A 19,290-nucleotide genomic window follows, 5' to 3' on the forward strand; every position below is an offset into this window, starting at 1 on the left:
GTGTTCACAGAATGTTGAAAACATATTTTAACTTCTTTTTTAAAACACACAAAAATCCCATATATATATTTTTTAATACTAATCCCATGTGTTAATATTTTCCTTAATCAAGGTGTCATTATTACATCATTACTACTGTAGTATAAGACAACACATGTATTTAATAAATAAATAACTAAATTAATGAGATCATTCTCTATTAATCATCTAATAAAAAAGCTTATTATATACAGAAATTAGAATTAAATTAGTGGGGTTCTTTTTTTTTTTTAAGTGGAGAAGTTAAACGTCAAAGCTGTGTTCCTCCTCCAAGTTGTGTCTTCTTCTCTCTTGTCCTCTTTTTTTTTTTTTTTTTTTTTTTTTTTTTTTTTTTTTTTNGACTCTCAATCTCTCTGTTTCTTTAAATTTTCTCGGGAAAGTTCTTTGTCAGATTCTCAGGAGAAAAAAATAAATTACAGCACAAGAATTGAATCCGTAAAGATATCAAAGTAGAGTTAATTAATTAGGTTTTTTTTCTATCAGGCGGAGAGAGAGAGAGAATGATGAAACGATCGGAGTCGTTGGATAATTGGAGAGAATATTTCCGGCGAGGAGATTCTGATATTTTTGGGATTATCGATCATGCCATTATGGTCGCTGCTTCAGATTATCCCAATGAGTTCAAATCCAGGAGAGATAGTATCGCCGAGCTTTTGTTTTCTTATAGACTGAGCCGCCGCCACCACCACCACCTCGATGTTTCGATTCATGGAGACCAAGAAGAAGAGTTCGAGCATTGTCCTGTGACGACGGTGGAGACAGTTGGAGTTGAAGATGTGAGGAAATTGAACAAGAAGAATCAGATTTATGAAGAGGAGGAGGAGGAGGATGATGATGATACTGTGATTGTTGATGAAGTCATTAGGATTAAAGATATCTTGTTCAACAAAGAAGATGAGGTTTTTGGTCTCTTTCAATTTGTTTTGAGTTATATTATTATAATAAGCTGTGTTGTTTCATTTGGTTAATAATATGAACAAATCTTGATTTTTTTTTTGCAGCCAAATTCTGTGTTGCTTGAATGTTTGAGAAAGCTTGAGTCCATTTCTATGAATGTGGATATGCTTAAGGTTTGTGTTTTCTGTTGTTTCTGATAATAATGTGTGTTGGTAGAATGCTATGGAGTGATTTTGAGGGTTTTTTGTTTTCGTTCTTGCAGGATACTGAGATTGGAAAGGCTGTTAATGGTCTGAGGAGACATAGTTCTGATAAGATTAGCAAACTTGCAAAGACTCTTTTCGCGTATGAGTTTTTTTTTTTTTATAATCTTGTGCTTAGTTTCACCTTTTTATCAAATACTCTTTGACATTTGTGATGTGCATTAAACTTTGTGTGAATGGTTCCAAGAGAATCGACCTCTGCTGTTTTGATTTAGATGCAAACCTGGCTGCCTTTGTAGGATGTCTATACATTGTCATTAGAAGGGCCTTTGGTTGATCATTAGGAAGCTGTTTTTGTGCTAGTTTGGTAGTTTACTTAGAACATTTTGCTCTTCTGCACTTTCTGTCTCCCGGTGTAAAGATTGAAATGTTTTTATATATGGGATGGCACAGAGAGTGGAAGAAGCTAGTGGACCAATGGATGAACATCCCGAAGGAAATTGCTGGTAATTTAAATAGCTCTCACCTCTTTGTTCGCTAGTCACTGAGAGCAGGTTTTGTCAAAGATTCTTAGTAATTTGGTTCTTGCAGGCGCTGAAGGGACGCCAGAGTCTGTAAACCTTTCAGTTATTGATGAAGAAGAAACCTTTCCTTCTCCTCCACATGATTTAGATATCTATGCTCCTGAACCCAATGGATTTGAACTCTCTCAGGTTTGTTAACATCTTTCTCCCTCGTCATATTTTTATTTCGGGCATTATCCTGACAAGTTTCTTCCTCTTGTCCTTGTTTCCTAATGTCTTGTGTCACTTGAAGATCTTAGATTGCTTGGATTGCGATGGAAGTGAGTTAGTACACTCTTTGGTACTCTGTTCTCTACTGTGAAACTCTTCCTTATATATTGACACTCATGGTGGTGAATGTTTTCAGATCCTCGTCATAGTGTGGAGTCAGAACCTGAAAGAAAATTGCAGAGTAGCTCGAGGAGGAGACCTGGGGGTACAAATGAAGCCAGTGTTGTAGGGAGGTCCAACAAGGATCAACAGATGAGGAGAGAAGAAGCTGATGTTAGACCTATAAAGCACTCAGCCATCGATTTTGGTGAGCCTAGAAAACAACCAAAGCAAAATAGAGAACAAATGGTACAAAGAAAACCGCTTGCTGTTGCTGAGCAAAAGCGGAAACTAGCTGGACAACAACAACGAGATGTGAGTGTCTTAAGGGTTAATGAAGCTGTGGTGTTTGATTTTTTGTTTTGTTTCTAATAGCAACTGTCTTTGTTTCTTGTCTCTATTCAGAAACTCAAAGCTCTGGATCCAGACACAAAGTTTGAGTTTGCAAAGCGGAGACTCCAAGAGAGCTACCAACATCATGAGAATGGTTAGTTTAGTTCTCTTAAAGATTTCAATAGCTCCACTCTTTAATTCAATACATTCTTAATGCTCATTTGAATTTTAACAGCCAAGAGACAGCGGACGATACAAGTACTGGAAACTATCCCAAAGCAAAGTAAAGTTCATAAACCGCAACTCAAAAGACCCGCACGAAGATAATTCCATTTTTCTTCGGATGATCTATTTATACAATTACTACAACCATTCAAAAACGTTATTATACAACAGAAGTGCATTGGCAGATCCAACATAAACTTAGGACGCTCTTTTCTTTTGTCTGGTTCAGTGAATATCCGGTTTGGTCCGGTTTTATGACAAGAGACCCTCATAATTGTGATAAATGAATAATCCTTTGTTATACTTTACTTTCTTCTTGTTTTACCAAGGAAAAAAAAAAAAGACAGGTCTTACCGGGGGGCACTTTCACAGATTACAAGTGTTAGAAACAATTAGTAATTAACAATTACATAACGACCGCATCTCGCTTTTGTTATCTTCTCACTTTGGGTCTAATAAGATATAATTTTGCCATATTTAAATTATACGTTTGTATTGTCAGACACTCCATGCAATTCCAACTTTCCAAGTACTCTGTGAGGTACACCGATCCGGGACATGTGAAAAAGGAAAGTTTTAGGACATGAATGTTTAATGGTTTTTAAGTTGGTTTTAGAATTATAGTTTTTGGATTTTTTTTTACCAAAACAAGTTTTGCAAAAGGAAAAAAAAAATTATGTACTTGAAAAAAAACAGTGAAAAAATCTTGGTTTTTGGATTCTTATTGAAACTTGGAGAAAAAACTCCTAAAACCAATTCCGTATTTGTAAGGGAATCTAATTTCACAAAAAAAATTTGATTGGATAAGTATTAGTGTTTTTGAGAAACTAACTCGAAAATATATTCCTAAGTCCAATCTGAGTTAGTAAAAGTATACTGTAGTGAACGTGTGCTTGAATGCCTTTTCCTAGTTGAATATTGTAATGAACTTGTTAAAGCGTGTCACGCACGCAAATTATTTATATATATAACGAGACAAGAGGGGTTGGCTAGTACTGTAGAAAGTAAAAGAAAAAGTGTACGTAGCTAAGCAAAGCATGACGAGAATGTGACCTTCCAGGGGATTTGGTAGAGGAGATATTCTCTAGAGTTCCACTGAAATCTCTGAGTGTAGCACGATATACTTGTAAAGCATGGAACTATTTATCAAGAAATCAGATAATTGAGAAAACAAGGAAACAGCATCTTGGGTTCATGGTGATGGATTCTAGGATTTATTCAATGAAATTTGATATCCAAGGACTCCGCAGCAACGACGGCGAGGACTTTGTAACTGGTCCATGTATAAAGCGAGCAAATATACTCAACCAAGTTGAGGTATTTAACGTCTTTCATTGGGATGGCTTATTGTTCTGCAACATCAACATGTAATGTAAGTCTAACTTTGTCTATTTACCCTACTTTCTTTTACTGTAAGATACAATAAATTTAAATTATTACTATTAGTTTTATTAGTCTTGATTTATTTAAAATGTTAGGAAATAATTGATTGGCTCCTTATGAACTGATATTCCAACAAATAGGGAGGTAATTTGTAATTTAAAGAGAAATATTGAAGTTCAATTATTTGGATTGTGAGTACTTTTGTAAGAAATTGAAGTGTATGTTGATCCTTTCCAAGATTGGCGCATGCTGCAAAGCCATTCAGTAGTTCTCACTTCTCTGGATTGTAGTATTAAGATTATAAGATATCAAAATTACATCAAGAGATTAAAAGAATCCCTGAAACTATTGAGATTCCTAAAGATTTGACCAAATATTCCAACATTTCACAATTTAGTGGAGTAAATTTTTTTCACAGAGAGTCTCCATCAAACCGAATTAAACCTTCCAATCCCCTTCCTGTACAGTTGCAAGACCACTCGCTAGCTCTCCTTTGATTTAAAGAAGCAAATACACCTACGAATTTACATTGTGATTATAGCATTAAGCAATAGCTCATTCAACAAAAGTGAAATCGCAGAATCACAAAAACATAAGAGGCTCGAGACGATATTCGATCTGGAGAGACTTAGAATCCCCCTCGCATCTTCTCCCCTTGAACGATTTGATATTATCAGCAGCTTTCCTTGAAGGTCGTCCAACTGTTGTTTTTCTCATCTCCTCTGAGTCATAGCCTGCTGGTTTGTTCTTTGATTCTCCCTTAACCTCCATTGAAACTGTACACGATATTGGACTAGACTCATCAACAATGTCATCATGCAAAGGCGGATCTGCGGTTTCTTTGATGTGTGTTTGAGTTTTAACGTTTGCAGATTGTCTTCTTGAAGAGACTCTGTCAAGTATACCATTTAGATATCAGTCTCAAGTGTCAACTCTTTAATTAATCAGAATACAGAGATTGTATCTATCACTACAAAACCTGCTTTTCCCAGTTGTCTCTGTCATGTCATGTTTTTGGACTGCTTCAGTTCTAGACCCCGTAGACTGTTCGCTTGCAGAGCATCTGAAATGACATCCATAAGAGAAAACGTGGAAGCGGCGTAAATGTACTTGGTTTATGAAGAATTAGTTATCAATCAAGAGTAAAAAAAGGAAGAATATGCGCCGCTTCCACAAACCCCGCATTTGCAGCAATCGCTTGATCATCATGTAACCCATTCAAGTTCTCCGTCACACCCAGCTCTTGGAAACAATATATCGCAGACTTCGCAGACCGCCCTCTCAAAAACACCCTGTCGAAAAGTAAATCGCATTAGATAACAGTATTAACTCTGTAGTTCTGCATAATATAGAAAATTAAACTGGTTTACCCGGTTATCTCTTTCGTGTCATGTGGTTCTCCTGCTTCAGGTCTACACTTGATAGACTGTCTTCTTGGAGAGCATCTGAAATGACATCCATGAAGAAAGAAAATAAACCGCAAGTGGCATAAGTATTCTTGGTTCAGGATTCAGTTAGTGGAAAAAGAAAGAACACGTTCTGCTTCTACAAACCCGGCCTTTGCAGTAATCTCTTGATCGTCATGTAAACCGTAGACCTGCGAAAAAATCAAATCGCATTGTTACCATTATTCATAGGAGTACATTACTTATAAACAGAGCCTAACGCCTATTGCAGACCTCCTTTTCCTGGCTGTCTCTATTGACTCATGGAAGCTTTCAGATGGATCAGGTTCTTGAGATTTTAACCGGGCAGAACGTCTTCTCAAAGGGAACCTGCTTGAGACAGAGAGAATGGAAGCTCACTAGTCATTGGCACTAGTCTTCATCCGCTTTGAATGTTATTCCTAAATATGAACCTAGAAAAAAGGCAGTAACAAACCTTGCATCCTCCTTAATTTCTTTGACGTCAACCACTCTTTGCAATTTTCCAGATTGGCCGGTTTCTATTTTATAAATGCCGGACTGCTTTCCTGCGCAACACCTGCAACAAAAGCAACCTAAAAGACAATATAAAAGCATAAATACGATACTGAAACACAAATAGATAATTAAGTCAAATCGCGTTGAACAAATGAACCTCTTGCTTTGGACATTGTCGTTTATATGGTTTTCAGCATCAAGGACAAACTCCGTTTTATCAGCGGCACTGTTACCATCAGAGACCAACTTCTTGTTGTCAATGTTGTCCCCCGTCTGACATGTCTCTCCCAGTCTACCAATAATATCTAATGCTGCGGGATTCGTCCTTTCAGAAATTCTCCTATAAAGAAAAGCAAGAAATCCGTAAGTAACCTGATTGCCCAAAAATTTCTAAAAGACAATGGATGAAACATGAAGCAGACTGAGCAAGAGAGAGACCAGACCTTTTATTGTTGGGTTTCTCATTTATTTGGAATGAGTTAGTGTTGGAGCTCTCCAAAACTGAGAATGAAATGAAAAAAGTCACTAAAGGTGAGCATGCTAAGATATTCCTAAAATTCACAATGAAATTAAACCGAAAAGGTTACATTTACATGCTTGACTTGCATTATCTTACCATTCTCATAATCAGCTTCAATTGGCTGAAAGGTATTGCAAGCCACACCACAAGCATTTGCACCAGCCAGAAGGTCACAACAATGCAGAAGAAAGCATAAGAACAACGGAGCAGTAGGGTCATAATTTCCCATTCCAGAGGTCACAAAAGCCAATTTTCATAAGTACCTTGACCTTTGATGCATGACGTGTACATGGAAGGGTTTGCTCCTGGATAGAAAAAGGTGAAACGTTTGGCCTTGGACACAGTACAGACGTCGAACCAAATTTCTCAAGTGATTAACTCTTTAGTTTGTACTTATGGTCAGAGAAATTTACATACAAATCGATAGCATACCTTAAGCAGTATTTTCGTGGCCATGACTAACCCATTCTTGCAACCAAGTTCGTGGTGAAGTATCTTCAGCTGAAATGCACAGAAAATTTCAGCCAAGGAGCTTATAAATGATCAACCAAGCCTGTGTTAAAAGCAACTTGGGTTCCAGGAAAAAAGCATACTTGGTCTTTGCTTGTATTGAACTCCTGCCAGGAAAGAATAATGAAAAAGAACTTTGAAATCACACTGTTACCATGGAATTCCCAAAATAATTTCCAGTTGAACCACACAAAGATGAGACGTACCGTCAATAAACGAGTGTTTGCTTGGGCAAGTAACAAATTCTGCTCTTTAACCTGCTGAAACATAATCCTAAGTTTCTGCAGCTCACTTTTGACTCCACTGTATTCACAAAACAACAATAAGTATAAGCAACACATACATGTACACAATACTCACAAGTTTCATGATTTCGAACAAAGATTTCTCTCCACGACGACTTTCATCAGTCTCACGTTTTCCTACAAAAAAAACAAGTTGATAAACCTGAATAAGCACATTCAAAGTAAAGGCAAAAAAAGATCCATCTAACTAGAGAAGGGCATAAACATATTCATATGAACTCCAAGATGAAATAAGCAGTGCCTTTTGAAGATTTTCAGCGTTTTCTTTGGAAGAGACTAATACTGCTTCGCTCCATGGTTCACTAGTTTGTTCTGATTCTGCAAATTAGTAATATCCCCCAGTTTTCTTCTTTGTGCACTGTTCATCGGAGATTCCAGGACCATCTTCTCTACAGATTTCAAAAACAAATCTAAATGTAAACAATCATGGTAAAACCTCGAGTAATTCTAGGAAAAGAACTGAAGAAAACCCCTAAAATCGACAAAGAACAACACTGCGCCCAGAGATTTCAAGCAAGTGAGATTCAAAAAACCGAATGCGAAATGGGAAATGAGAAAAAACCCCAATTTAAGACTCGATTAGGTTATTGAGATTCAATTTAGCATATTGTTCTTGTTCGATTTTCAGGTGTGCTTTAGGCGTCATACACTTACGGGCCGGCACTTCCAGGGGATTTGGTGGATGAGATATTCTCTAGAGTTCCATTGAAATCTCTGAGTGTAGCACGATATACTTGTAGTAAAGCGTGAAACGATTTATCAAGAAATCAGATAGTTGAGAAAACAAGGAAACAGCATCTTGGGTTCATGGTGATGGATTCTAGGATTTATTCAATGAAATTTGATATCCAAGGACTCCGCAGCAACGACGTCGGCAAGGACGACTTTGTAATTGGTCCATGTATAAAGCGAGCAAATATACTCAACCGAGTTGAGGTATTTAACGTCTTTCATTGGGATGGCTATTTGTTCTGCGTCATCAAAGACAACAGGTGGCGCGTGGTTTGGAATCCGTATTTAGAACAAACCAGGTGGATCCAACCCATACACAAGTACCACAAATTTCAGAGATCAGACATGTTTGCTTTCGGACACAACAACGATAACAATAATAACCGTAATCACAAAATCTTGAGGTTTTTGGATCCTCTTGTGCGTCCAGACCTCGATCTCTTTTTCGAACTCTACGATTTTAACTCCGATTCATGGAGGACTCTTGATGTCAATCCCGACTGTGATATCAAAAGAGGCGTGTCCTTGAAGGGAAATACTTACTTTTTTGCTCAGGAAAAAAATAAAGGAACCGTCAAATCCAAGTTACGTTGAAGTGTTTTTACTCTGTTTCGATTTCACAGCAGACAGATTTGTACCGGGCCGCCTTCCTTTGCTCTTTCACTCTTGCATGTATTGTTTAGAAGATGTGACTCTATCTTGTGTACCTCGCTGTCTTAAAACAACGCTCGAATTCAGCAATGGAGATATGGATGACAACTAAGATTGAACCTAATGTGGTAACATGGAACCATTTTTTGAGAGTGGAGCGCGATACTTTGCCGGACAGAGGTCACTTTCGGAGCTTCTTCATTGACGTAGAGAAGAAAGTCGCTATGGTTTTCAATTCCATCGGATCTCAATGGTTGGAGAGATATGCAGCTTACATTGTTGGAGAAGAGGAATATCTCATATCTGTGAAATTCGGAGAATTACCTCCGGATTCTTGGATACTTTTGAAAAAATATAAATAATATTACCCACTTTTGTTCTGTTCGTATGTTCCAAGTTTGGTGCAACTTAGACGAATCAACCAACGGGGCAAAAGGAAAGAAAGAGATTATTATTATTAAGTAAGTAGTTCCATTTGAAATATGCTCTTTGACTTGTTTCTTGTATCATCATCATCTTCTTTGTGAACAAGATTTTTTACTGCTAATCAAATAATTAACTTCCGTGTTTGCTATTTATCATCTAATCTTTCTATAATATATAAAGAAGTTTGTTTTTGAATCTTTAAGCCTCTTTTCAATTGTCCATGTCAGTTGTTAGATGTGTGAGTAATGCAGAGGTTCATGTGGAAGTAGAGGGATGCTATTGCCCTCTTGTCTGATGAAGACTGCACAATCCCTCATGACTTTGATATTCAAGATGTTGCTGGCTTTGTTCCTCCTGAAACTCTGCGCTGGCTTGAGGAATTGGAACTTGAAGAGAGCTTCAAGCTCCCAAGATAATCAACCGGACGACTGTGCAAAACTTGCCCCACAAGCACAAGGAGCGCCTAGTGGATGATCTCAGAGCTTCATTTGGTACGTTGTCTTTCTTCTCGTTTATAAATCAATCTGTTGAAGAATCAATGTCTCTAGGTTTTTATATATTATCTGGTCTTACCTTGTTTCTTTAGGTCTAATAACATCAATTCTTTCGTCCCAACCCCAAGTTTTGATTGAGCTATAAAAAATAGTTTCATTTCATGATACAATGCCTTGAAACTTTAAGTTCGATCCTTGTTGTTGTGACCCTCCAAAAGCATTCTCTAGAAACTTTGCAACAATAGATATGAACTCATCTGGCTTTTCCTCTTGAGGAAGATGACCGCATTTCTTAATTACTTCAAACACTGATCCCGGTATGGCTCGTGCCAGCTTCTCTGCGTTCCATGCTGGCACAATCCGGTCCGTATCTCCAGTCACAATCAGAACTATTACCAAGATATATGGTGTTCAGAGATATAAACGCACAACATTGGTTATAGTTTTGTCACTACAATCTAAATGAAACTACAGATTTAAAGAGAAGGAGATGTTACTGGGGCATTTGATTTCTTGCAGTCTTTTCGACAATGGAGGTTTTTTCTCTGAGCCATTAGTATCTGTTATTGTAGCGACGGTGAATTCCACAAGAGATTTGTCCCATCCCTTGGCTTTTAGAGGCTGTTTTTTTTTTGCAACAAATGCAAATCAAATTTTCAAGCATGTAACATGACAATGCAGAAGAAATAAATAAAACCCTGAAAACACCAAATTATTTTTACCTTTGTGTAACCCTGCACGACGTGATCCGTCACTTGCTTTGAGTCATACCAAGCGTTTCTAACAGCTGTTACTCCGAATTTATTGATTGCCATTCTCACCTAACGAAAAACCAAACACCTTAAACACATAAAGTAAGATCATTTAGAGGTTCTAGAGTCTAGACCACTCTTTGCTTTGTCTAAGAACATATGAAGATGAGATGACTGGTTGAGAATAAAGGCAGTACCAGCATTACTCCAATAAAGGATCTGAGGAAAGCTGCTAAAGCTTTCTTGTATAGAGAATTAAGCATATTCGCCATCCCTGTTACCGCTCTTAAAATTACTCTTATAACGACTTTGGTCAACTCAACTATAGTCCCTAGAAAATTGCTCGTGGAAGCTTCTTTGCCTCGGTTATCTCCAACATCAGTTTTGACCACAGGACGAGGAGCGAATATAGCTGGAGCAACTAGAATGAGAGCAGCAACACGCTCAGGAGCTTCAAAGTAAGAATCTACAGCTACAAGGCAACCTGCAGAATGCCTAGAGCCATATGAAAAACAATCTCAGCTTATGGTGGCACTACTTAATAAACAAATGCAAGTACTGTAAATGGAACCTACTAACTTACCCCACAAGAATGGCCTTCTCGGCAGCAAGAAAATCGATGAAGTACAGCGTAGTGAGCACGGAATACACCATGGAGTAGGGATTCAAAGGTTTTGCATCATTGGTAGTACCACTAAACGGGTGAAACATCCGAGAAGTCAAGCCAAATGCTGGTCTATCAAAGGCGAGAACTTTAGAACGGACAAGCCGAGCCAGAGGCTTCATAACTCTGTTCCAGGAGAACACAGAAGCGCCAAAGCCGTGCAATAGAATCATGGGGAAGTCTGTTTTTCGAGTTTCTTGAGGATCGAGGCTTGTAGTTGAAACATCATCAGAGAGTGTTTGTGGGTCAAAAACTTTGTGGTGTATATGAACACCTTGAAACTCACAGAAACAGCTGTCTGGATCAGCTAAGTTCATTGGGTCCTGTTCTGTTTCAGCCTCTATCTCCTCTTTACTTTGGGCTCCGGCATCTAAATTACTCAAATAAATTAAAAGAAACACATAAGTCAATCTAATATATTATCCAATTGAAACTAGAAGCTCAAACTGTTTCAAATTTAGCTGAAATACTGAATCTTATAGGTGAAAAACCCATAAACATCAATATGGTTACTGAACACGAATTATGAAGAAACAGGACGGTTTTGAGGAGAAGCAGTAGAAAGAAAGTAACAATCATTTTTTTGATGTGTTTAGGATTAGTACCTTGGAAGCCGCCAGAGAGAGAAGGAGAAGAAGAAGCAGCATTGGAGACGATGAGACGGCGAGAGGGTTGGACGGAGATCAGGCGAGACATCTGAAAATGGGTTCTAGAAGAATCTAGAGTAAGCTTATCGTTGAGAGATAAGGAAGCGGGAGGTACGAGAATCTGCTTTGGTTGGTTCAAAAAGGTGTTTATATTCATCGTTCCTACAAAAAAAAAAAAAAAAAGATAACTTAAAAAAATGTAAGAAGATTTGTTTCAGATTTTTTTGAAATAAAACTGAAAGGTAGGAGATATACAGTGTTTTGTGACTTTTGTCTTGTTGAAATCTTGTTGACAAAAAAGTCTGGTGAAGTTCTGACTTCTCCAGTTCTCTCACCTTTCAATCTATTGGACAAATAACGATCTTTGGATAAAGAAAAAGGACCTAAACGTAAAAACCCATTCTCATCTCATCTCAATTCGTTGCCACTTGGCAGTAATATGATGCAAGATATGTATTCGAAGTTTCTTCAAGTATCTTTACTACTCGCAATTGTATCGCCGTGGGGTGGTTGTAACTTACCACCATGCCTTAATTCTCCTCCAATCGAACCAAATTGGTTTGATTCCCACATACTCTAAAACGGAAAATAATCATGAGGAAAACATTCAATGGTGAAGACAGTAAATTATCCACAATAAACGGAGAACTCAAAAGGGTGCAAGGCTTACAGGTCGGTATGATTTCGGTTTATCAAACCGGTTTACAGACTCACACAGAGTATAAACATGACCGGTTCATACAACCTTTTACAGGATCACTGACCACACAACAACATAAAAAAAGCATATAAGCAAGAAAGAAGCTCTCCATTTATCATCCCTTCCACTGATCTTTCTTGTTCCGGATTTCCCTGAGTGTATCAGTGGGGGAATTGCAACCAAGTTTCTCCTGCAAAAATAACAATTTTGATCCCAAGATGCCACAAGAGTAAAGTTTCAATATCTAGTTATAAGTTATAACTGATCAAAACCAAATAAACAAGAGCCTGCACACAAGTAATCTAGCCTTGTTCAGAGAACGTGAACTGAATAGAGTTAGTAGTAACCTGTATCTCTGGCTTATCGACACGCATAAATGGATTTGTTTCGAGCTCTTCCTCTAGTGTTGAAGGGATTGTGGGAAGATTTGCTTGGCGCTGTTGACGGGCCCATGATAACTTCTGCTGTATCTTCTCATTGTTTGGTTCCACAGTTAGAGCAAATTCCAAGTTCTTAACGGTGTACTAAGAATCATAAGAAATGAATGGCGGGTTATTCAGTTTATATGCATCCACCATGTTATGAGTTAAGAACTCAAAAGACATACTAAAGCTGTTGATTTTCTTACCTCATGGCCGCAGTAAACCTGCGTTGGTTTAGGTAATGCAGCCAAGGTCACACACAACGACTGATGCATCTGTTCAGCTGTCCCTTCAAAAAACTTCCCACATCCAGCAACAAACTGTATAGAGTCAAAGTAAACTGGAATTAGTAACAGAGATTCATGATTTGGTAGAACATAAGACAAAATTGTTGAGGACTTGTGTGTGTGTGACTAATGTGAAACCTTTAATAGATTTGTCAGCATCAGTTGGAGATGAGTATTAAAAAAAATGAGTCGAGTTAATAACTTAATCTAGAGAAGCTTATTTTAACTTATTACTATGTCCAATTAGACATAAAACTGCGATAAAGATCTATGAAGAACATATAGTGTATAAGGTAGGGGAGAACAAGAGGATCCAGCTTTATGTAACCACTTACAAGTGTATCTCCAGTGAATACAGCTGGGTTTTCACCTTCTTTACCAGTAACATAATAACTAATGTGACCCTTGGTGTGGCTGTAACAAGAGAGAAATGACTGAGTCAATCAGATCAAAGTTAAGATAAAATGCATCTTCTAAAGTCATGAAAACAGGAACATACCAAGGGGTGTGGAGAGCCAAAATGTTGACATCCTGACCCAAAGACAACTTGTCACCATTATCAACCGCATCAGTGCATCCCTTCACCTTATCCAGAGAACCTCCATATACTTTGATCCCAGGCACCAACTGCTTTATCTTCTCGTTTCCACCAGCATGATCCCTTTTCTCATCACATCAAAAAGTACCCAAACATTAGACTTAAACTTGGTTAGGCACCATCAGGCACCAATATAACTACAGTAAATCACTAGCTCAGTTGAAATTGGTAGCTTATACATGGTAAATCCCTTTAATTAGTTCTACTAATGTTGATGTTAATGAAGCAAATTAGATAAGTTTACCAGTGATGATGCGTGGTGAGTACGAATTTGATCTTAACCTGGTGCTGCTCAGCAGATGCGATCACTTTCTCCGGATCAACTGGATCTACAACCGCCGCGTCTCCGGTGCTCTCATCGATAATCCTGGTAATAAATAAATAAAAAAAAGAAGAAGAAACAAATCCAAAAATTGATGATGAATCGAATCAGATAAAGAAGAAACGAAGAAGAAGGAAGAAAGAGAAACGAAATAGCTCACAGATAAGAGTAGTTGTCTTCTAGACAAGGAACGTGGAAGATCTTCATCGTCTTCTTCCTTCGATTGATCGTTGTGATCCTCAACCGCCTGAATCATCTCACTACACAAAAGTTATCGAATTCGGTTCACCAGAACCGGATCGAACCGGAAACTATGACCAAGTTAATTCGTAACTGTAAACCGAACCAAAATCGAATCGAGACATTCGCTTTTTATTTTTTTTTCCTTTTAGGTTATATCATATTTGGGGAAGATTCGTCGTCTCGTTACTACTGTGGAATTGTTGAAATTAATCTGGGAAGAGAAGAAGAAAATGGGGAAGCAGCCGGTGAAATTGAAGGCGGTGGTTTACGCACTTTCTTCGTTTCAGCAGAAGATCATGACTGGTCTCTGGAAGGATCTACCGGAGAAGATCCACCACAAGGTCTCTGAGAATTGGATCAGCGCCACTCTCCTCGTTACCCCTGTCGTTAGCACCTACTGGTACTCTCTTTTTCTCTTATCAATTGATTGCGAAACGAATCTTTAGAGAGAGAGAGTTCCGATCTGGTGATTGTTCGTCGATTTGGTTGTTGTAGTACGAGTTTTGCGGTTTTCTGTGTCATCGAGCTTGTGCATCGGAAATGGATTTAGGGTTCTTCATTTGTGTCATTGTAGTAACAAATGAGAAATGATAGGAAGTAAGTTAGCTGGAGAAGAATATATAAGTAACACAACCATTGAGAGATATGGGAAACAACTCTAGAATTTTCTCAATTGTGAGTCTGTAATTTTGAAACTGAGTGTGCTAAAGAGGCTCTCAGCTAGAAATATCTATCAGGTAACAGTTAGTATTGTGGAATTGCATCTCAAGATGTTGAGGAGGATTTTAATGCTCTGCTGTAATCAATTAGCTAATGTGTGATTCCATTAAACCAATTGAGTTCTTGCTTGTTAAGCTAGTCATTGCTTGTTTAATCTTCAAATACACTAATGAATGCAGGTATGCTCAGTACTTCAAGGAACAGGAGAAGCTTGAGCACAGATTCTGAAGCACTCCGTTTCTACAACAACTCTCTATAGTTTGAAGTCACTCTTTTTGGTTTCAAGCCTATAATTTTCTTTATAAGCTTATGTGGGGAATCGTCTGAGTCAGTTTTTCTGATACTCTATTGTTAAATAAATGTTTTGGTTTCATGACAATGACTGTTGATGATGTTCATCTTTCTTTATATGGTATGGAATTGGATTGAATCGTATTACAATCTATTGATCCCTAGTATAACTGAGGACAAACACTAACGCAGTGTATGTATGTTTCGAGACTAGGATTGCGTTCATTCATAGACAATATTTCCTTCACATTAAGACGTTTCTATAAAAACGTTTACTTACAGAGTTACAGTACATTGATATTGACACAGTAACTCATAACAAACAAACTATACACACCAAAGAAGAAAAATAGAGAGGATAATAGAAACATTGCTCAAAACGGTCCATCTCAACAGTTGATTCCACATACCAGCACGTCTGGTCCGGTGACTCTAGATATAAACGGATCAACCCGAACCCACAACAACGAGAAGATCGAAGCTAGAAGGACTGACCAAACCACAATAATGGTTGGAGTCCGGTTCTGTCGGCCCATCAAACCCTTGAGGAATGGGTATAAGTGAACAATCACCCAGAAGGCAAAGAAGAGCTTACCAAAGAGGGGTCCCCAAGACTGATATCCACTATTGATAGCATAAGATACTCCTGCAACCACTCCTACAAGGTTAATAAAGAGCAGAGTTGTCGGTGGGACTAAAAGTGTTGTCCATTTGATCATGTACAGCTCGGCGGAGTCACCATCTTCATCTGAGGCTTTTGAGGTGACTGTGAAGTTGGTGTCAATACCAGCGAAGACTTTAAGTAGACCTTGGAAGACTGCAAAGAAGTGAGCTGATACACCACCAATGACCCAAAACTGCTCGTTTCTCCACCATTCATCTATGCCCACACCGCTCCATCTCATTTCCAGTATACCCGTAGCGAAAATGGAGAGAAATAGAGACAGAAACCAAATGCTTGCCAAGTTACTTATCTACAAATAAGACAGGAATTGAAACAGCATCGCTTAGACCATTAATACTTTCGCCACTTCACTCATCCAATTAAGGAGTTAAGTTAGACCAGTGAATATCGAAGTAAGACAAAACTTATCATTCACGAGGCAGTGAGAGCAAAACCTGAGGAATAATGAATTGGTTGGTGAAGAGACAAACGGCAGGCAATGTGCAGTACATGAGGAGAGGAATGGAGGTGATTGGATAGATGGCTGTGTTCACATATGCAAACCTCTCAAGAAATTTCAGCCTCCCTCCATAACCGTACCAGATTGGACAATGCCGACTGAAGAGGATCTCTACTGAGCCTAGAGCCCACCGGAGGACTTGGTTGAGTCGATCAGAAAGATTGATTGGAGCAGATCCTTTGAATGCAGGTCGTTTAGGCATACAGTAAATCGACCTCCAACCACGGGTATGCATTTTGAAGCCGGTGAGAATATCTTCTGTAACAGAGCCATAGATCCATCCGATCTGAACAATTGTCAACAAAAAGTCAGATATCAGAATATAGACAGGGGAAACACTAACGCGGAAATAATAGAATAGAGTTAGGTAAACACCTCAGTTCCCCACTCTGTTTTGTCCTCATATCCACAGCTAATGACATGAATAGCTTCTTTAAGAAGGTTCTCTGGAGTTGCAGATGGAGGAACACCTCCATTTTCCATTAGGGTAGAAGCAACAAAAACAGCTGATTTTCCAAATCTCTGTTCCAAGCTCATTTGCGACATCAAGAGTGCCTTGTCATCGTCCAACCCAGGATCTGACAATTGCAAAATATACTCAAATGCATTTTTACTCAGCATGTGTGTTAACCAAAGTCTCAGAATCAAAATGTTTGGAGAAAAGAGGTTTACCTTCAACTCCCTCTTCTATATCCTCGAGGCTAAACACAGGGATGGTTGAGTCCGTGTGCTTACCAGATTTCTTTTTGTCAGTATCTTTTTTAGATTTGGCATTCTTCTTTCTCACCCCACAAAGTCTAGATAAAAAATTTGCTTTCTTGTGTTTTGGTTTCACTGGAGGTTCATAACCATATAATGCAGTTCTGTTGAAAACACACCCAGTTCCCACATATACTGGTCCTTGAATCCCATCTAAGCCTCTCAAATTTATCTGAAGAGCATATCACAGAAATGTTAGTATAAATGTATAGTAACATAGACATAAATTCAAAGACAAGCTTAACTTACATCGAAGAAAACCGTATTACGGTTAGCATATCTATCGTTTTTATCAATACCATCAAATCTCTGAGGGAACTGGACATAACAAACTTGTTTCCCAAGGTTTGGGTCCATCAGGAAGCACATAGCTTCTCTCAAGGCCTTGCTGTTATTAATGTAATGGTCACAATCAAGATTCAATAGGAAAGGTCCATTAGTAAGGACTGCTGAAACTCTAACCTGTTCAAGTGAAGAGAGAAGAGAGAGTACGCTCATTAGATGCGACAATAGATAACAAAGGAAAAGAAAAATTCAATGATCAGAAACTTACAAGTGCATTCATAGCACCAGCCTTTTTGTGGTGCTGGAAACCTGGTCGCTTTTCTCTAGAAACATAGACCAAACGTGGGAGCTCGTTGCCATCAGCGTCCAGTCCACCATTTTGTCCTAAGAAAACCTGCACTCAACAAATGACAGTAAATTAGTAATAACTGATGCCACTGGAAACTAGATTTAGTGGCAAACAAATCCCTGTTCTTCCTCACCTGGATCATTCCTGGATGGTCCCTTGTGTTGTTTCCAGGCCATGGCGTACCATCTTTCATAACCCACCCTTCTTCAGGAACTTTCTGAGCCTTGGAAACAAGTGCATTTATACGGATCTTGAATTCCTCATACTCCCTCTGCCAGAAATAGAACATGTAATTATAGCATGGCAAAAGATAAATATGAATGTTTTGAAAGACTAGGCTATAAATTTTACCTTCATAGCTCTGCGATCTTTGACAAATGATGGATGAACTTTATCCTTCAGGTAATCAATTTTCTGAGCAAAGTACCATTCTGGAGCTCGAGGCTCAATACTATATTTCTTGCAGAAAGGTACCCATTTCCGTGCAAATTCAGATGTTTCTGCTAGTGACTCAAATGATAACATAGCAGCACCATCATCAGAAACATAACAAGACACCTTATCCACCGGGTAATCAACTGCCATAATAGAGAGTACTGTATTGGCTGTCACCAGAGGAGGCTCCTTCAACGGGTCAACAGTACTCACAAAAATGTCCACAGCTGCTAACTGCGATGGTTCGCCTTCACGTTCGTATCTGTAGTGAAGTAGAGGATTAGCAAAGACCAAAAGGCAGGCTAATATTTGAGTAACAGCATCATAACAGAGAAATAAGGAGACCTTAAAGATAGTCTATCAAGGTAAGTTTCCCGGTTAACAGGAAACCACTTGGGGAACTGATCAAGAATCCATGACATGGCGAACCAGATCTCACATATCACTGATACCAACCATATACCAAATGCATTTGGCACTGGATTTGTGATACGATAATGTAAGAAAAGGCAAAGGATTACGAGCCGCAGCATTATAACCATTCTGTATGGATTTATACGTGATGAAGGAACGGATACTTTCCTTGAAAGAGGTTGCCGTGCTTCATCATTCCTGCATGATTAAGAAAAAGATCAACACATCACTTATTTGAAAAAGAATCCCAAGCTTGATTGAGCGGTGTCAAAAGTGAAAAACTGTAGCATCACCCGACACAGAATACCTTCAGGGACTAAAGAGATAAGAAAACAAGTACTCACAGCAAAGCCTCGTCAACAAAGAAATCAGTGGTGGCATCAATATCAGAAGCAGCTTGAGTGCTCATACGACCAGATTTGTTATCCTGCTTCATTTTCCAGCCATCAACTCTCTCCTTCCAGGCCACATTGCCTAATCCTATTGAGCCAAAATCCCTAGAAGGATCAACAATCCTTCTGTTTGCTGCAAGACAATTACACAACAGGGTTTAGTGCTGACAAATTTGAGAATCCTTGATATGAATATGATGGTCAGGTAAACTACGTGATTGACTGATATCTGATGAGTAAGGAAACTGCTTTCCACTAGCTATAGTAGAAGATCTAGACAATCGTTCAGGTGA

The 19,290-nt window shown here is 38.5% G+C and overlaps 5 protein-coding genes and 2 pseudogenes across 6 annotated transcripts in view; 3 read left to right on the forward strand and 4 right to left on the reverse strand.

Annotated features, from left to right (window-relative positions):
• On the forward strand, positions 345-2,898 carry LOC104769350 (probable mediator of RNA polymerase II transcription subunit 26a). The gene is made up of 9 exons (XM_010493573.2): positions 345-938; positions 1,041-1,109; positions 1,199-1,281; positions 1,593-1,645; positions 1,731-1,852; positions 1,956-1,983; positions 2,070-2,347; positions 2,438-2,519; positions 2,601-2,898. Exons 1-9 carry the CDS (start codon positions 540-542, stop codon positions 2,690-2,692), a joined length of 1,206 nt encoding a protein of 401 aa, XP_010491875.1. The 5' UTR covers positions 345-539; the 3' UTR covers positions 2,693-2,898.
• Positions 4,239-7,343, reverse strand: LOC104704224 (annotated as a pseudogene).
• LOC109132276 lies at positions 7,657-9,048 on the forward strand (annotated as a pseudogene).
• On the reverse strand, positions 9,567-12,128 carry LOC104769206 (2-hydroxy-6-oxo-6-phenylhexa-2,4-dienoate hydrolase-like). 2 transcript variants are annotated; one of them, XM_010493394.2, is made up of 7 exons: positions 11,852-12,128; positions 11,555-11,758; positions 10,869-11,319; positions 10,483-10,780; positions 10,256-10,354; positions 10,031-10,154; positions 9,567-9,922 (listed from the first exon to the last, which is right to left on the reverse strand). In XM_010493394.2, the coding sequence occupies exons 2-7, from the start codon at positions 11,751-11,753 to the stop codon at positions 9,693-9,695; spliced, it is 1,401 nt and encodes a 466-aa protein (XP_010491696.1). In that variant the 5' UTR covers positions 11,754-11,758; positions 11,852-12,128; the 3' UTR covers positions 9,567-9,692. The 2 variants fall into 2 exon arrangements, with proteins under 2 accessions (XP_010491696.1, XP_010491771.1); XM_010493469.2 differs by lacking the exon at positions 11,852-12,128 and having other exon boundaries at positions 11,555-11,825.
• LOC104769116 (hydroxyacylglutathione hydrolase cytoplasmic) lies at positions 12,208-14,194 on the reverse strand. The gene is made up of 7 exons (XM_010493291.2): positions 14,086-14,194; positions 13,848-13,970; positions 13,505-13,666; positions 13,341-13,419; positions 12,925-13,038; positions 12,644-12,820; positions 12,208-12,486 (listed from the first exon to the last, which is right to left on the reverse strand). Exons 1-7 carry the CDS (start codon positions 14,130-14,132, stop codon positions 12,412-12,414), a joined length of 777 nt encoding a protein of 258 aa, XP_010491593.1. The 5' UTR covers positions 14,133-14,194; the 3' UTR covers positions 12,208-12,411.
• Positions 14,323-15,343, forward strand: LOC104769055 (cytochrome b-c1 complex subunit 8-like). Its single transcript, XM_019245594.1, has 2 exons — positions 14,323-14,568; positions 15,068-15,343. Exons 1-2 carry the CDS (start codon positions 14,399-14,401, stop codon positions 15,114-15,116), a joined length of 219 nt encoding a protein of 72 aa, XP_019101139.1. The 5' UTR covers positions 14,323-14,398; the 3' UTR covers positions 15,117-15,343.
• The window catches only part of LOC104768959 (cellulose synthase A catalytic subunit 3 [UDP-forming]-like), a 5,060-nt gene continuing 1,178 nt past the window's right edge, over positions 15,409-19,290 (reverse strand). Inside the window, exons 5-15 of the mRNA XM_019245597.1 lie at positions 19,212-19,290; positions 18,950-19,130; positions 18,537-18,803; positions 18,108-18,453; positions 17,890-18,027; positions 17,676-17,801; positions 17,372-17,584; positions 17,036-17,294; positions 16,739-16,941; positions 16,299-16,649; positions 15,409-16,153 (exon numbers count right to left, since the gene is read on the reverse strand). The exon at positions 19,212-19,290 is cut by the window's right edge and continues 13 nt beyond it. Coding sequence (XP_019101142.1) covers positions 15,569-16,153; positions 16,299-16,649; positions 16,739-16,941; positions 17,036-17,294; positions 17,372-17,584; positions 17,676-17,801; positions 17,890-18,027; positions 18,108-18,453; positions 18,537-18,803; positions 18,950-19,130; positions 19,212-19,290 — 2,748 coding nt within the window. The 3' untranslated portion in view covers positions 15,409-15,568. The remainder of the gene's footprint in view (positions 16,154-16,298; positions 16,650-16,738; positions 16,942-17,035; positions 17,295-17,371; positions 17,585-17,675; positions 17,802-17,889; positions 18,028-18,107; positions 18,454-18,536; positions 18,804-18,949; positions 19,131-19,211) is intronic.

This window comes from Camelina sativa, chromosome 1 (genome assembly GCF_000633955.1).
Source record: "Camelina sativa cultivar DH55 chromosome 1, Cs, whole genome shotgun sequence".
Lineage (NCBI taxonomy): Eukaryota > Viridiplantae > Streptophyta > Magnoliopsida > Brassicales > Brassicaceae > Camelina > Camelina sativa.

What these genes read in the sequence shown, in the direction of transcription:
- LOC104769350 (XM_010493573.2), top strand. Translation starts at nt 540, where the DNA reads ATGATGAAACGATCGGAGTCGTTGGATAATTGGAGAGAATATTTCCGG. An exon ending in TGAATGTGGATATGCTTAAG is followed by an intron (nt 1,110 to 1,198) that starts GTTTGTGTTTTC and finishes TCGTTCTTGCAG; the next exon opens with GATACTGAGATTGGAAAGGC. An exon ending in ATGGATTTGAACTCTCTCAG is followed by an intron (nt 1,853 to 1,955) that starts GTTTGTTAACAT and finishes TGTCACTTGAAG; the next exon opens with ATCTTAGATTGCTTGGATTG.
- LOC104769206 (XM_010493394.2), bottom strand. Translation starts at nt 11,753, where the DNA reads ATGAATATAAACACCTTTTTGAACCAACCAAAGCAGATTCTCGTACCT. An exon ending in TCTCTCTGGCGGCTTCCAAG is followed by an intron (nt 11,320 to 11,554) that starts GTACTAATCCTA and finishes TGAGTAATTTAG; the next exon opens with ATGCCGGAGCCCAAAGTAAA. An exon ending in GAGAAGGCCATTCTTGTGGG is followed by an intron (nt 10,781 to 10,868) that starts GTAAGTTAGTAG and finishes ATATGGCTCTAG; the next exon opens with GCATTCTGCAGGTTGCCTTG.
- LOC104769116 (XM_010493291.2), bottom strand. Translation starts at nt 14,132, where the DNA reads ATGAAGATCTTCCACGTTCCTTGTCTAGAAGACAACTACTCTTATCT. An exon ending in GAAGACAACTACTCTTATCT is followed by an intron (nt 13,971 to 14,085) that starts GTGAGCTATTTC and finishes ATTTATTACCAG; the next exon opens with GATTATCGATGAGAGCACCG. An exon ending in TCGATAAGCCAGAGATACAG is followed by an intron (nt 12,487 to 12,643) that starts GTTACTACTAAC and finishes TTATTTTTGCAG; the next exon opens with GAGAAACTTGGTTGCAATTC.
- LOC104769055 (XM_019245594.1), top strand. Translation starts at nt 14,399, where the DNA reads ATGGGGAAGCAGCCGGTGAAATTGAAGGCGGTGGTTTACGCACTTTCT. An exon ending in CCTGTCGTTAGCACCTACTG is followed by an intron (nt 14,569 to 15,067) that starts GTACTCTCTTTT and finishes TAATGAATGCAG; the next exon opens with GTATGCTCAGTACTTCAAGG.